At 55.1% G+C, this 16032-nt stretch overlaps 1 protein-coding gene across 1 annotated transcript; it reads left to right on the top strand.

Annotated features, from left to right (window-relative positions):
• Positions 1-450: 450 nt before the first annotated feature.
• ENO1 (enolase 1) lies at positions 451-15828 on the top strand. Its single transcript, XM_030325326.1, has 12 exons — positions 451-580; positions 3043-3136; positions 5796-5891; positions 7330-7388; positions 9466-9535; positions 10129-10262; positions 10678-10900; positions 12241-12438; positions 13221-13422; positions 13923-14031; positions 14206-14264; positions 15398-15828. The coding sequence occupies exons 2-12, from the start codon at positions 3052-3054 to the stop codon at positions 15465-15467; spliced, it is 1305 nt and encodes a 434-aa protein (XP_030181186.1). The 5' UTR covers positions 451-580; positions 3043-3051; the 3' UTR covers positions 15468-15828.
• Positions 15829-16032: the final 204 nt, after the last annotated feature.

The raw sequence follows: 16032 nt of genomic DNA, 5'->3' as shown, positions 1-16032 counted from the left end.
GGGGGTGGGGGGAGGGCAGCGCAGGTCGTCGCCAAGGTCGTGGGCCGGACGTGCGGCGCCGGAGCGACGCTGCGTGCGTGCGGGACTCGGAGTACGTGACGGAGCCCCGAACCCTCATGCCGGCCGCCCCACCCCGCCCCTCCCCGGGGCCCCGGCACCGCAGACCCCGCTCGGCCAGAGGTCCCAGCGCGGGGCGGGAGTGGACGGCGTCGGGACGGGGGCTGGCCCGCACCCCTACACAGCCATGGGGAAGTCGGGGTCCCCCCGGCCCCACTCTGCTCCCCGTCCTGGGGAGTCGCTTCCCCCTCCGGGCCGCAGCGGCCGCTGCAGTCCCGCCCCCTCCAGGGAGGTGCGGGCCCGAATGACGGCACGCCAGGCCAATGACGAGGCGCCGTGGCGGGGGCGGGCCGGGGGGCGGGGGAAGTGGGCGGGGCCTCGAGGAGCTGGGCAGGAAGTCGGGGCAGGCGGCGCGGAGACCCGCTTAGAGCACTCGGCGCGCTGAGACCTTGCGGCTTATCCTCGCGCTCGGTGTCTGCGGCACCCTCTGCTTCTTTCCCGGGCAGCGCTATCCGGCGGTCAGGTAGGGGCTCGGGGAAGGGCTGCCGAGCCGGCGCCCAGGCCTGGGGGGTCCTGCCCTTGAGTCCGGCGGGGACGTGGAAGGGGCGGGTCGGCACGTGCGAGCCGGCCTCCGGGACCAGGGGCGCGGCGCCGGGCTTTGCCCGGGGCGGGGGCAGGATCTGATTAGCCAGCGATTATGGACTCATGGGGCCTCCTAACCTGCGGGAGCCCGGGAGTAGGACGCCGCAGGCGCGGAGGGTGCAGGGCTTTGGGGAAGATACGGGCCTAACTCCGGTGCTCCTTAGCGCCAGGCCTTTCCTAAAATGGAGGAAGGGGCAGGGACGGGAGAGATGCCCAGGAAGCCGCGATCCCCTCCCCCCACCAGCAGCCCCTGCTCCCGGCTGGGGGCCCTCGGCCTGCAGTCGGGCGGCTGGGGCCGGAAGGAGCAGCGACTAATGAATGGAACTTCAGAAAGTCCTTATTCTTAAGGAGGCTTGCGGCAGAACCGTTGCATAAAGGGGAAAGCCCTCCAGGCGACCTCGCCCAGGTCAGGCTGGAGCTGCTCCCGCTGCCCGGCCTGGCCACTCGCAGTCGGCCCCCGATCTGACATAGAAAGGATGTCTTTTTACGAAAACTTCCTGTTCGTTTTCCCCCTACAATGTGGGCTTCCCTCTGGGTGGTGTGGCCCGTCGGTGACTCGCAGCCGAGGACACACGTCGGCCCTTGACCGCCCGGTCCACACGTGCTGCCCCTGGAGCGGGGTCCAGGCCGATGAGCTGTGGAGACCAGCCCTCCTTGCTGTCTCTGCTTATTGAACGTTAATGACTGCAGGAATAGTTTCCTATCCAATTTAAATTTAATTTTATTTTCACACCCTGAAATAAGTTGAATACTTTGTCTTAATGTCTCTAACATGAAACAAAATATGAGATCTTACAACTGCCTGAGGACATAGTGGAATAAAGATATGTTTAAAAGTGCATCTGTCTCTCCCTCTCTCTGCCCCTCCTCCACTCTCTCCCAAAATAAATACACATTTAAAAAATAAAAGCGCATTTAAAACCTATAAAGTGAGGCTGGCAGCCGCGGGTGGGGGGGAGATTGACAGCAAAGTGCCTGAGGGGACTCTTTTGTCTGGTGGTGGCAATCATACACAGGTATAATTTGCCAAAACTCGGACTCAACCAAAAGCATGAAGCTAAAAAATAGGTGTAAACGAATTTGCCTTTTTGTAAGGTAATAAAAACTATATGCCTTTTTTTGTTGGCTAATGAATAAAACTCCATTGTTAACCTAGACAGCGAAGCCACAGGAGTGACTTCAGTGTCTAATTTTGAAACATAAAAAAGAAAGATGCCATTTGCTGCTTCAGAACATTCCAGGCAAGATACTGGAGAGGAGCCCAGCTAGATAATGGCTCTGAACAGTCGCCCAATTCCACTAGGCCTCTTTCAGTCCTAGAAGTTCATTTCTTCCTTGGGAGCCCCTGGAGGGGAAGGTGAGAGAGGGCTTTCTTTGAGGATCTGGTATTTGCTGTTTGTGGCAGATCTTTTGTTTGTTTGTGCTTTCAAAGAAGGCCTCTTCCCATGGAGCATCTTAGCATTCGAAGATAGAATCTGTGTTGGGGGGGGGGGGGGGCTGGCTGGCTCAGAGCATGTGACTCAATCTCAGGGTGATGAGCTCAGGCCCCACAATGGGCATGGAGCCTATTTTAGAAAATTAAAAAAAAAATTAAAAAAAAAAAGCAAAAATAGAATCTTTATTCTTTCAACTTAGGACATTTCCTAAGTGAGTTTTTTTGAATGGGTAAAATGCCTGTTGAAAGAAATACTAATTAGATGTCACTGTGCATCCGGTCTTGGTAAAGATCCAAGTACGGTGAAGCGTGAAACTGGCAATGGCAAAGATTGCGCACAGACCAAGGACACTCCTGGCCTCAAAATTTCTGAGCATCCAATGTCCAGCAGTTGAACATCTTACTGCTTATGTCCCTAGCTATTCACTGTTTCACTACAGATCAGGTTTTCCTCCTCAGATCACATCAGGGTTGTTGGTTTTTTTGTTTGTTTTTTGCCCTGGGTGGGTTTGCTCACGACCTTCACGTCCCCTTGGTCCTTACTTGGTCCTTCCATTCCCACGCCAGCCCTCGTTGGGAACTGTTGACAATAACCCGTTTCAGACTGCCTCCCCCTCTGCTGTTCCGCATGCCAGCAGCACATGAATCTTTCCGGTGGTTTTGGGTTCTCCCTGGCACACATTTTCTGGCTTTCTTTGCTTAGAGGACAAGCCCTGGGCTGCTGGGGTTTTTTAGGCCCTGCAGAGCTGGGTCCAGCAGGCTTCCCGACTCTTGTCAGCCTTGCATTCAATATCTGTCCGGTACGAATTCTTTCTTCCTAGTCCAGGAACCCTCAGAAGTGATTCTTTAAATGAACGACCCAAAACTGCATTATGGTTTATGGAAATATGAACTGTGTTTCCCCACAGAAAGTCACCATGTCTATCCTCAAGGTGCATGCCAGAGAGATCTTCGACTCTCGTGGGAATCCCACCGTTGAGGTGGACCTCTATACCTCCAAAGGTACGTGGGCCTTCCTTTCCGCAGTTCTGCTACCACACTCCCCCCCCCCTCTTTTTTTAAGTAAATGACAGAGCCTTAGGTAAGAAAAGGTGGGTCGTGAAAGCCTTCCGTCTGATCCCCATGTGCTGGTAGGTTGTGGTTCCTGACTGGGAGGAGGTGGGGAGGGTTGCCAGACACGGGGTCCTTGTCCTGCTGCTTCTTGGTATTTAAAACAGAAAGCAGGCTGGTTCCTAGGTCAGTGAGGAGAAGAAAGACCATTCCTCGTCCTTAAAAGGGCCCATCGCTCGTTTGCTTCTTAGCTTGCTGTCACCAGCATGGCCGATCTGATGTGGTGGGACGGAGCTTCCTCCATTGAAAAGGAAAGATCAGAGGAGTGCAAGTGTATGTGAAGCCTTCTCTTTGTTTCCAGAAATCACTCTTAGACCACGGATTGGGGACAGCTCTTAACATTTGGGTGTTGGGCCATTCCATAGGCTCTTGTTCTCTGCCTAGCTGTAAGTCCTCCCTCGAGGGATTTGCCCACGTGGGAAAAATGGAGGCTTCTTTTTTTATGTTTCTTTTCAGAGCGCCCGCAAGTGGGGAGAAGGGGAGAGAGAATCCCAAGCAGGCTCCACACTCAGCGCGGAGCCTGACGCGGGGCTCGATCTCACAAAACTGAGATCATGCCCCGAGCCAAAATCAAGAGTCAGACAGTCAGCCGACTGAGCCACCCAGGCGCCCCTTAAATGGAGACTCTTAAAAGCTTTTGGTGGTTTTTAACTTTAAGGAAATTTGGTGTGTTCCGTCCAGCAATGTCTGAGCTGTTTCTAAACGGACCTTGGGTGGGGTCGGAAAAGGAGCTTCAGGCAGAATCACCCAGCGGCGCTGAGCGCACAGACCTGCCGCTCAGAGCTGAGTCATGGTCTGTAGAAACCCCGGCCCTTCCCTTCCTGCCCTGCCCGCGGTTCCTTGCTGTGGCGGGTGCTGTCGGCACAGGGTTTCTTCACAGCACGTGCTTCGTGCCAAATACCCCAGGGTTCGAGGAGAGTGCTGGGAATTTCCTCGCGGCTGGCAAGACTGGCTTGCTCACAGCATGGAACTTTCCATTTGGAAGTTAACGGACTTGAACCAACAGTGAAAACAGGATTCAAGATACTAGAAGATTGTTGGGGGGAGGGGGGGAGCATTCTCTTTGAAACACTTAAAAATGACCAAATATTTTTTTGAAATTTAAATGAACGGAAAGTTTTCTCTTGTGTGTCTGTCGATGCTTTTCAAAGACAGGAAATAGTGGATTTGTGAAGAGCCTTCCATCGCTTTTTTTTTTATTTATTTATTTACTTTTAAGAGCAGTTGTAGGTTCACAGCAAAATCCAGCAAAAGGTACAGACAGCACCGGCCCCCTGTCCCCACACGTGCACCGCGTCCCCCACCGGAGTGGGACATTTGTTAACATCGGAACCTGCCTTGGCCCATCGTCGCCCAGAGTCCATAGTTACATCAGGGTCACTTGCTTGCTTTCGTGGCTCCTTCACCTCGTCCAGTGCCTGGTGGGGACCTAGAAAGCCAGGGCCCGTGTCAAGAGACCACGTGTCCTGCACACGCCATCACTGCAGTGACGCAGGCAGACTAATGGACCGTTTATTTAAAATGCCTGCTTGATTTTTTTTTTCCTTTGTTCCTTTGCCTTCTCACATCTCAGGTGGGGAAATCCCTTACGGTTTCAAGTAGTTTCTAGAGGCCGCCTTCACTTCCTGCTCCCCTGAACCTGTCTGCCTGCAGTGTGCCAGGTCCCCGCAGCGTCTTTCTTAACAGCGTCCTTTTCCAAGATCAGCCACGTTTATGCTCCGTAGTCTGGGTCTAGCCAGACGGCTGGTTCCCGTGTCCCCAGGATGGCATAGCGTGGTGCTCGATCGCCTTCCAGTGTTCCCAAGCTCATACCTGTACTGTCCTTATTTTTTATATCTCCGCAGGTTTTTATTGGTTACGCATGGAAATGATCATCTTTTTGATATAGTGGATTAAAGAATATATTAATTTCTCTTGGTTTTACAAGTTTATTTGTTTCTTTTTAGAGGTGGGAGGGAGAGAGAGAGAGAATGAATCTCAAGAAGGTGTCACACTGTCAGCCCAACGCGGGGCTCGAACTCACGAACCGTGAGATCATGACCGCAGCCGAATCAGATGCTTAACCAACTAAGCCACCCAGGCGCCCCTTGGTTTTACTTTCCGACTTCAGTGTAGCTCTAGAAGATCTTAAACCTCATAAGTGGCTTGCATTGAATTTCTGTGGGGCGGTGCCCCCGGGGGGTGGTCACAGACCAGCTGCAGGACACGAACGGGGAGCTTGTTAGAGATACAGGCACAGAGTCTTAGATTTCCCGTTTTGGAACCTGCATCTTAACAAGGTTACCAGGTGATCGTTTGCGCACCGGAACATCTGAGAAGCTCTGCTTGAAAACTTTTTCTTGAAACTAGAGAGATTCACCAGCTTTGCCATAGGGTCCGCGTTGGAGAATGGTCCCCACGTGAAGGGCAGGAGAGACCAGACCGACCATCTGAGTCCCCCAGGTGGTGGAAGGACGTGTTTTCCGATGGCTGCCATCTGTGAGTGGGTGGGACTCCGCAAGGGCTGGGACTGTGTCTCTCAGTCACGATTTCTTCCTCCCTCAACGTCCAGGTCTCTTCAGAGCCGCTGTGCCCAGTGGTGCCTCAACTGGTATCTATGAGGCCCTCGAGCTCCGGGACAACGACAAGACACGCTACATGGGCAAAGGTAAGAACCCCTCCCTGCCTGCCTCTGGAGCGTGGCTGCGTGCCTCGTCCACGCCTCCAGCCCCTGCTCCCGGCCTGTCACAGCCTCCCCGCTCTCCACGTGCCTTGTATTTGAGGATGGCACACCCTGATGCGGCCCATGGTGTTGATGGCGAGCGTGTACTCTGTGCCTGGGGGAGCTGGGAGGGTTGGCATGTTGATTCCAGCCTTCCTAAACCTGTGAGCTCAGGGGCAAGAGTTTTATGCTCATTTGTACTGCACTTGGTCCAATCTGGAAAATTCCTGCTTAGGGAACTGTAGCGCAAGAGCCTTGCCGTGTTCCCAGGAGAGCTCCGCGGGCCTTCCAGACCATCAGTCCTCTCCAAGGGGCTGGTCTCAGTAGAGTGTGTGGAAGGCCTGGCTAATGGCTCACCTACAGACCAGTCCTGGCAGCTTGATCTTTCTGTTGGGGGATTCACGGACCTGGCAAAGCCAGCCTCTGCTGGGCTGTGCGCAGATCGACCTGTTACCGTCTTGCAAAGTTCGCCTTACCGTAGACAGAATCTGTGTGGCCAAATCACAGAACAGCAGCTGGGGCCTAGACCATGCCTTCTCAACAGAGCAGTATCGCCCCAGGGGTAGGAATTGGTTCTTGGGGGAGGCAAAAAAATTAAAAAAAGAAAAAAAAAATCCTACATTATTACTTTGTTTTATGGTCCTCCAAAGGGCCACAGTATATAAATGGGAGTATAGCATATCTGTGGCATTAAATTTTCAGAGAAGGGCGATTCGGGAAAAGGTCTGAAAAGACTGCAGGGGAGGGGTGGTGATGAAGCGAGCTAGGGAAGTCCGCAGCCAGCACTCCCGGGGATTATCTCCCACGGGTTCCCGCTGCTCCCGGCTCAGGCGGATACTGGTCCCAAGCAGGCCTTGCAGCACCTCGACTGTAATGAGGGTGAACCCGTGGTCCCGAGGACTCTTCCTGCCTTCCTGTCTCCTCTCTTTTCTCTCATTCCCTGTCCTTCACAGCCTGTTCTCTTCTGAGTCTGTCTTTTTTCCTTCTCTGTCAATCTCTACTGGTCAGGTGTCTCCAGACCCGTTAAGTATATTAATGAGTTCCTGGCACCAGCCTTGTGCACACAGGTAATACACGGGGCATCCTTTAGTGTCTGCGGCTGGTTCCCAGTGCATGGTCTTCCAACTAACTTCCCTTCAGACATTCTGAGATGGTTGCTCTGTGTGTGGCTCTAATCCTTGGGGGTCCTAGGTAAGAGCACTCAGACTGGGCCAGAAAATACCCCAATCTTGGGGGGACAGAAATGGGGATTTGAAAGCGGTCCCGTTTAAGGTCTCTGGGCGGGCTTCTGAATATCTGGGTTAATATCCTTAGTGGTTCGCTCAGTGCTGCTCACGCCTGTTTTTCATTAATGCCGGTAATTTGATTTGATTGTTCCTTCTAGGTGTCTCAAAGGCTGTTGAGCACATCAATAAAACTATTGCACCTGCCCTGATTAGCAAGGTAGGACCTGCCTCCTGATAACTAATGTATTAATGCCATCAGAGCGTCTCCCGGGCCAGTGGGCTTTCCTGGTTATGGAAGAGCTTATTCTGAGAGCTAAAGGAGCCAGTTGGATTCCCTGTCCTGCATGAGAATGACCTCACCTTTACTAATCCGCCCCCTGCCTGCGTCCACACCTAACAGCGCATGGAATTGGATCGGAGCGACGGGAGACCGTCTCATGATTTTTCCCTCCAACTATCTCGACCTTTGGGAAGTTAAGATCCAGATTTTAAGAGCGGCTCTTGGGTGTTGAGCAGAGTATCCACGGTGACCGACCATTTTTCACGAACCGTGGAATTATTTATTTTTACTGGCTTTTTTTTTTTTAAACAACAGAGCTCTGGTTGAATAAAATTTGACTTGGAACCTCAGTGTGTCATAAAAGTAGGGTGAAGTAAGGAGGGGACCCACCAGCCCAACCCACTCCTGCCTCAGCCCCACCCCGCCCCAACTCCTGTGGCACTGGCGAGGGCAAGAAGGATTTAAGAGCGCTGGGCTAGGGAAGCCTTCTCAGGCCTGGAGCCAACCGCAGCGGCCCGCCCGTGCCTCCCGGGCGTGTGCCTCCCCTCCTTGAACTCATCCTGTTCCCCAGGGGCGCACAGGCTCCTCTGTTGTTTGTCCCCGGCTGGCTTACCTCGGCCTGGCCTTCGCGGGCCTCGGTGATGGGTCCCCAGGCGGTTTCTCGTGGCTGCTCTGCCAACTCACGTGCTCCGACCTGGTCTCCCGGGCACCTCCACGCACCCCTTCGTTCTTTGTGCCCGGGTGCCCTTGCCTGGTGTGACCAACGCAGTGAGAAGGGCCTTCCTGGGCATCTCTCTTCCCTCTGGGGAAAGGAAGCCGTCTTCACGCTCTTCCTGGCGAGGGTCTACCTGGAGCCGTCTTGCGTGGCTGATGGCTGACCTTGGCCAAACGTGCTTTGTGAAAACTGCAGAAGATACCAAGTTATTGACATGGCATGATGCAGTGATACGTGGTTTTCCTTTCGTATTTTAATTTGTATACAAAGCACTTTATAAATAAAATCATAGATTCTTGTTAATTATGAAGTGTTTAAAGTAATGCTGACTTTTAGCAAATTGTTTTAAGCCAGCTTTTAGGACACCAGTGTTTTGGGGTTTTGTTTTGGTTTTTTTTGTTTCTGTTTTTGTTTTTTTTGCTTGAAGTAATCTCTGTATCCAGTGTGGGGTTCGCACCCACAGCCTCGAGATCCAGAGTTGCATGCTCTGTTGGCTGAGCCAGCCAGGTGTCCCTTTAAGACACCAGTTTTGGGGCACCTGGGTGGTTCAGTTTGTTGGGCATCCGACTTTGGCTCAGGTCATGGTCTCGCGGTCCGTGAGTTCAAGCCCCGTGTCGGGCTCTGTGCTGACCGCTCAGAGCCCGGAGCCTGCTTCGAATTCTGTGTCTCCCTCTCTCTCTGCCCCTCCCCTGCTCATGTTTTTTCTCTCAATAATAAACATTAAAAAAAAAAAGACACCAGTTTTATTATTTTATACTGGAAACACTCATTTTGATCAGTCATCAAGCATTTTGCTGAATGATTGGACTACCTACTTGCAAAAGTCCTATCTCCCTCGAGAACGTGAAGTTTGCCGTCACTGAGGGTACCCGAGAGGGGTGGTCCTGTCACTTAACCTTCGAGGACCACAGCTCGTTGGCATGAACAGAGTTCTGTTATTTATTGCCCAAAAAAATTGCACTACTTAGCATGGTCCAGGCAGCTCTCTGCCTTACACAGGATGTAATTTCGGACTCCCAAGTAGACCAACCTCTGTGACGCCAGGTCCGCATCTCGGGCAGTTGATCGTTGGCTCCCTAGTGCTTGGAGAAACGTCTGAGAATGCGAAACCAAGCAAAAGGCGGTTTTGTGACTCCCAGGTTCTCTTGTTTCCTGCCCCCCCCCCCGCTTTTTTTGCCTCCCATACAAATGCATAGCGTAGAACTGGTTCAGGATTGGCACAGTTCCAAAGTTGTCTGGGTTCCGGGGAGGGGAGTGACCACGCTCCCCCAAGCGGCTGACCCTCCCTTCTCCCCGCAGAAACTGAGCGTTGTGGAGCAGGAGAAGATTGACAAACTGATGATCGAGATGGACGGGACAGAAAATAAATGTGAGTGACGGGGGTGGAGTCGGCCGGCCTCCCAAAGACCTTCCGACCCTCTGAGGGTCACCATGTGTGACCAAGGACTGTGCAGCGTGATCGTCCGTGGGCTCTGCGGGGCCCATCAGCTCACCATAATAAAATCTGTTCTGGGGGTGTCTGGGTGGCTTAGTCAGTTAAGCATCGGATGCTTGATCTCACAGTCGTGAGTTCAAGCCCTACGTTAGGTTCTGCGCTGGGCATGAGGCCTACCTAAAAAACCAAACACGTTTGTAGATATTAGGAGAAATATCAGGTGACAGCTTGTGCGTGGGGTTACTTCAAAGAGGCTTCTGCTTTACGGTGATTGAGGCAGTTTGTGGAATTTGCCAGAATTCCATAGATCAGAGAAAGGGCTTTCTCTTCTGGGGAGAAAGTAGATGAATCCACACGGCGTGCCGCCATGTTCCTGGGTCGGACGCCGGAAGTAGGTGCAGTAAAGAGGAATGGTTCTGGATCCAGGCCGGGTGCGCTCCCGTGTCGGAGTGCGGGCCAGAAGGCTGGCAGGAGAAGGGTTAAGGGTTACGGGTAAGAAACTGCTTCATTGAACTCTTCTGTTCCAGCTAAATTTGGTGCAAACGCCATCCTGGGAGTGTCGCTGGCAGTCTGCAAGGCGGGGGCCGTTGAGAAGGGGGTGCCTCTGTACCGCCACATTGCCGACCTGGCTGGCAATGCTGAAGTCATCCTGCCGGTTCCGGTGAGTGGCTTTGAACTTCCCAAGCGAGGAGCCGGGAGTACTTGCCGGTGGGGGCCTGAGGCCTCCCACCGCTCGATCTCATCCACACGTGACTGTCCCAGCTCTGTGGGTACAGGCCAGCTCTGGAGGTCTCCGCTGCAAACACCTGCCCTTTGCTAAGAGTGACCTGAGCTGGGGACTCCACCCCCCCCCCCCCGTACTCCACATCCTTCCTTGCCGACGGGGGGATGAAAATCCCACTGGCCTTGTTGGGCCGGGGGTGTTCGCTGAGGTAGCAGCCAGTCCGGGACCGCAGGTGCGCCTGGTGGCGGTTCCTGAGGCGTCAGGGGAGACCTGGTGAGCATCTCCTGGCCGCGAGGGGGCTGCTTGCTGGGATTGTCTGGGCCAGATGCCACATCTGCCTGTCTCTCCCCAGGCTTTCAACGTCATCAACGGCGGTTCTCACGCCGGCAACAAGCTGGCCATGCAAGAGTTCATGATCCTCCCCGTTGGTGCCGCCAACTTCAGGGAAGCTATGCGCATCGGTGCGGAGGTTTACCACAACCTGAAGAACGTCATCAAGGAGAAATACGGAAAAGACGCCACCAACGTGGGGGACGAAGGCGGCTTTGCCCCTAACATCCTGGAGAACAAAGAAGGTACGGGCCCTGGAGGGGTCCCTGGGCGCACAGCACCTGCCCGCACCTGCCGCTCGGCTGTCGCTCTTTGTACCTTTCATGCACCTGCGAGCGGAGTTCCAGGAAGGGGTGGGAGCCGGGCCTTTATTTTGTAAAGTAACCAGGAATTTCCTTACTAATTTGACTTCTGAGCAGCCCGGTTAGTCTGAAGCAGGCTCGGCGGTGGGGCACGGGCTCACTGTACAGCTTATTCCTGCCATCCTTGGCCACGTCGCGATGGCAGAGGTTTGAAGTCCGCTCCGTGTTGGGGCTGCTGTCTGCCCCACGCCGGGACCAGCGGCCGCCTCGGCTCGTTCCACCACGGGAGCCTCACGCGGCGTCGTTTGGCCTTGAGTCCTTAGGCACAGAGTTAAATGTAAGCGTTGAGTAGGGCGCAGAGAGTCTCGGGACAAGACTGAGCTTTTGGTTTTAGGAGGGAAGGAGGGTTCAGCCACGTTTTGTCGCCTTCAGTGGCAGCTAGCGAAAGAAAAGAGTGGCCATCCTGCCCTTTGGGTCAGTTATATGAAATGCTCATGTTCAGCCATTCGGACCTATAAAAAATGATCCTCTCACGGTTTAACATGGTGGTGGAGGGGCGCCTGGGTGGCGCAGTCGGTTAAGCGTCCGACTTCAGCCAGGTCACGATCTCGCGGTCCGTGAGTTCGAGCCCCGCGTCAGGCTCTGGGCTGATGGCTCGGAGCCTGGAGCCTGTTTCCGATTCTGTGTCTCCCTCTCTCTCTGCCCCTCCCCCGTTCATGCTCTGCCTCTCTCTGTCCCAAAAATAAATAAAAACGTTGAAGAAAGAAAAAAATTTAACATGGTGGTGGAGACGTGTGGTGTGGGACAGGCGCCGAATGTCTCTGTCTGCTTCCGTCCAGGCAGCACTGCCACGTGAGACAGAGCAGAGCCTGGGCTGGGGTCACCCTTGCCGTCCCGGGCCCTTGGTCCACTGGGCTCCCTCTTGGATCCCAGCCTTTCGGCACCGTCGAGAACCCATTCCTTGGGACGGCGGATCTCAGCCGGGCACCGTAACTGCGTCTTGGCCAGCACAGCTGTTCCTGGGTGCTAAATTTGGGAGCATCTGTCCGTGAGAACGCCTCGTAGAGTGGAGACTGAATTTCTCACTCGGTTATCTGCCGGGGCCCTGACCGACGGTTTCTTGCTCCAAAGCAGAAAAAAGTTAACTGGAATCACTGAAACGGAGGGCTGGGGCCAGAGCATCTCGTGGTCTTCCTGTTAGGGTGCCCATTTGGCAGGGGTCACAGGGAAGTTTTCGCTCCACCTGCCTGGTTTCTGATCTTGTCGCCACCCTCTCTTCCCAGCTCTGGAGCTGCTGAAGAACGCCATCGGGAAAGCCGGCTACACCGACAAGGTCGTCATCGGCATGGACGTGGCCGCTTCTGAGTTCTTCAGGTCGGGGAAGTATGACCTGGACTTCAAGTCTCCCGATGACCCCAGCAGGTACATCACACCCGACGAGCTGGCCAACCTGTACAAGTCCTTCATCAGGGACTACCCAGGTGAGTGCTCGGGGCGGCCCCTTCTCCGGCCACTGCCTGCAGTGCTCTGCTGGCTGGTGGTGGTGCTCCCGGGAAAGTGCGTGGGGCACCTGCGCCCCCACCTCCCTGGGGGAGGGCTTCACGGAGGTGCCGGTGCAGCAGGTGGGTCCAGGATGCCAGCCAGGCACTGACGTGTGCTAGGTTGTTTGCAAAGTGTCAGGGCTTCTGTCCCTGTCACCACAGCCACCTGAGCAGATGCGGTCCTGGCTCCCTTGCACAGGTGGGAGCGAGCCTTGAAAACCCGACCTGCAGTGTCTTCCGTCCACTGCGAGCCGGCGCTCCTCCGGGCACCATTAATGCCGGTTCACGCGGGGGGGAAGCTGAGGCACAGAGCGGGTCAATAATGTGCCCAAGGGCGGTCAGCAAATGTTGGAGCATGAATCAGACCAGGAGGTCCGTGCATGAACTCAAAGCTAAAAAACGTGCCCGTGGTGGAGCCAAGACCAGCCCAGCCCTTGGCTTCCTGAACCTACCGCTCTATGCTCAGTGGCACTAAACTCAAGCCACCCTGGGCAGGGAAGTGTCCCACTTAGCAGCTCTGGGGTCCCGGGACTACAGCTGACTTGCCTGTCACAGGAGTCGGTGGGTAGGCAGAGTGTCTCCAGGGCTGGGTCGGGGAGCCGGTCCTGTCCCACACGGGAGAGGGGTGAGGCCAGGCAAGCAGCGAGCCGGGAGGGGAAGGAGGCTCGGTTGCCCTTCAGCACTGGGGTCTCACCGGCAAAACCTGGCTCTCGTTTCCCCAGTGGTGTCCATCGAAGATCCGTTCGACCAGGATGACTGGGAAGCTTGGCAGAAGTTCACTGCCAGCGCCGGCATCCAGGTGGTGGGGGATGATCTCACCGTGACCAACCCGAAGCGGATTTCCAAGGCCGTGAACGAGAGGTCGTGCAACTGCCTCCTGCTCAAAGTGAACCAGATCGGCTCCGTGACCGAGTCCCTCCAGGCGTGAGTGTCCCGGGGGGGGTCAGCTGTCAGGGAGCGACGCACAGAGTCTCAGCCAGAGCTCCCGGCTGGAACTAGAACGGGCTTCTAGTGGGCGTCCCGGGTGGCTTCTGGATGAGCCGTGGCACCAGGGGGCTCGGGTGTCGGGCCGCTGTGGCCCGGGCCTGACCCCTTTGTGGCTCCAGGCTCGTGACTTCATTTTACACGGAGAATATCGGTCACAGGCACGGTCAGGAGAACAAGTCTGTCTGCCCAAGGAGGCTAGACCCTATTTTGTAAACGTGACCTAGAGGGCTGAGAAGGTCCTCAGGACTCTGTGACTGGAGAGAAAGGTGGGGGTTCTCGTCATCCCCAGGAGTTGAGAGCTTGGTGGCAGCTCCTGGCTCCGACCCCTCCCGCGGTCTCCTACCAGGGGCGGTGAGCCCCTGGCTTCAGGAGGGGCTGCCGTGCCCTGGAAGTGGAGTCCCGCCGTCACAACCATCTGGGTTGTTTCCTGACTTCAGGTGCAAGCTGGCCCAGTCCAACGGGTGGGGCGTCATGGTGTCGCATCGCTCCGGGGAGACCGAGGATACCTTCATCGCTGACCTGGTGGTGGGACTTTGCACTGGGCAGGTAAAGAGCTTCTCTGACCTCAGCTGCCCGAGCACAAGCGGGAAGGGGGGAGGTGGACGGGGTCCCGGATGCCCCTTCATCCCCTGGTTCCTAGGGTCAGAAATTCCGCCCAGAACGCCCACGAAGATTGAGAGTCCACGGCAAGCACACGTGACCTTTCCTTTCCTTTTCTAGATCAAGACCGGTGCACCTTGCCGTTCTGAGCGCCTGGCCAAGTACAACCAGATCCTCAGGTAAAGAGGAAGCCCGGGGGCACTGGGAGCTCTTGGCTCTGTGGGGCGTGTGCAGATGCGGGGCGGGGGGCCCGTGTTGTGGGTGACTTGGGCGGAGAACCTTGCCCCTTGGCCCCAAGGCTGGAGCCGGTCCTGTGCTGCCACCTTCTGGTGGAGGAGGGAACAGGCTCCCCCTTCAGACAATCACAAAGCCGTTAGAGCTAAGAGAGATCCCCAGCGGATATGTAGTTCAGCAGCCGTGTTTTGTGGACGGGAAACCGGGGCTCAGTGAAGAAGGAAATTCAGGGCAACAGGAAGGTTTCCACTGTTCAGGGCTTCTGGATATCTGGTCCCTTTTTATCATAACGTGTCCATGGAAACCTCCTTAACGTGGAGACTTGCCTCCTTTTTTGTCCCTTTTGTTAGTCTCGCAGGAAAAGAAACCTCTCTTTCGTAGTTCTGCCCACGTTACCCTTTCCTTAAACAAAACGTGACCGGCAGAGCACGCACCCTTCCCCGCCACGCAGATACGGCAGCTGCTGGTACTCGTGCATGCTTCTTCTCGTCCACCTGCCTTTCGCCTTTTTGGCTGGAGAATTTTCAGCACATTCCAGCCATATGATTTCACCTATGAATACCTTAGCACGTCTCAGAGATAACAGTTACGTTTACTTTTTGATGCACCGTGCTGTGAGAGTGCCCAGGGTTCAGTCGTGCCATGACAGTCGTGCCCAGCATTCCTGGGGCCCGTCTCCCCTGGTGCGACACCAGGATGCAAACGCTTCATTCAGGGCCTTCCCTCCTTTTGTCCCCATGCCATTTATTCAAAGAGATTGGGTTGTCCTTTCGTTAAAGAGCGTTTTTGTTATATTCTGAGAAGTAGCGGTCTTGACTTACCTTCTAGTCTGCCTCTGGGAAACTCTGGGGGCAGAGAAGGCAGGGAAGGCTGAGGGGCAGCAGGTGGCCCGCTTGCTGGGGGAGCCGGGTGGATGGGGAGGGCCCGATGCTCCTGTCTTCCTGCTGGCTCCGAGGACCGCATCGAGGAGGCTGGGCGAGTGCCGGGGCCTGGTCCCCGGGTGGGGAAACGTAGGCCTTGGGGGTGGAGATTTCACTTCTCTTTCTCACCCCGTCCTCTCTGTCCTCTGCTTCCCCAGAATTGAAGAGGAACTGGGTAGCAAGGCCAAGTTTGCCGGCAGAAGCTTCAGAAACCCCCTCGCCAAATAAGCTCCGGGCGACGCACCCCGAGCTCTGCGGTCCTGAGTCAGCTCATTAGATCTCTGCTCCTGGCGTCCTCCGGGCACCTCGAGGCCCCCGGCCGGAGCCTCTGCTAGTCAAATGTCCTCTCCCTTCCTGTGATGTTCTCACTGCTTCCTTAGAACCGCTGCAGAAGCCAGGCTTGACCATCTGGAACCCTGCTGGAAATCCTAGCTCTATAATCATGTGATTGGCCCAGATCAGTGTTTTCTCACCTCACTTCCCACCAAGTGTCTGGAGCTGAGTCTGTGTATGTTGTAATCACGAGGTGTCCACAGGCGAGATCCCCAGTGGTTTTGTTTGCAGAATAAAAAGGCCTCAGTGACCCATAGAAGTGTGTGTGTGTGTACAAAACATTCTGAGTCTGTCCATTCGTCACGTCCTGAGTGTTCATGGAGTGTTACACTGGGGTACAAGCCTGTAAGAGTTGGGATGCTTTGTGTCATGACAAAAAGGGACAGGAGTTGAGGACATTTCATAAGTCCTTGGGCAGGGCATTTGAGGCAAAAGGGGAAGGGGGGCATGTCGTATCCTT

Source organism: Lynx canadensis, chromosome C1, assembly GCF_007474595.2.
Source record: "Lynx canadensis isolate LIC74 chromosome C1, mLynCan4.pri.v2, whole genome shotgun sequence".
Classification (NCBI taxonomy): domain Eukaryota; kingdom Metazoa; phylum Chordata; class Mammalia; order Carnivora; family Felidae; genus Lynx; species Lynx canadensis.
The sequence above is the reverse complement of the archived record's forward strand: the minus strand, read 5'-3'. Positions and strand labels throughout refer to the sequence as shown.

Excerpts from the sequence above, each read along its gene's own strand:
- ENO1 (XM_030325326.1), top strand. The coding sequence starts at position 3,052 with ATGTCTATCCTCAAGGTGCATGCCAGAGAGATCTTCGACTCTCGTGGG. Across the intron at positions 5,892-7,329 it reads GACACGCTACATGGGCAAAG|GTGTCTCAAAGGCTGTTGAG; the intron begins GTAAGAACCCCT and ends TGTTCCTTCTAG. Across the intron at positions 12,439-13,220 it reads CTTCATCAGGGACTACCCAG|TGGTGTCCATCGAAGATCCG; the intron begins GTGAGTGCTCGG and ends TCGTTTCCCCAG.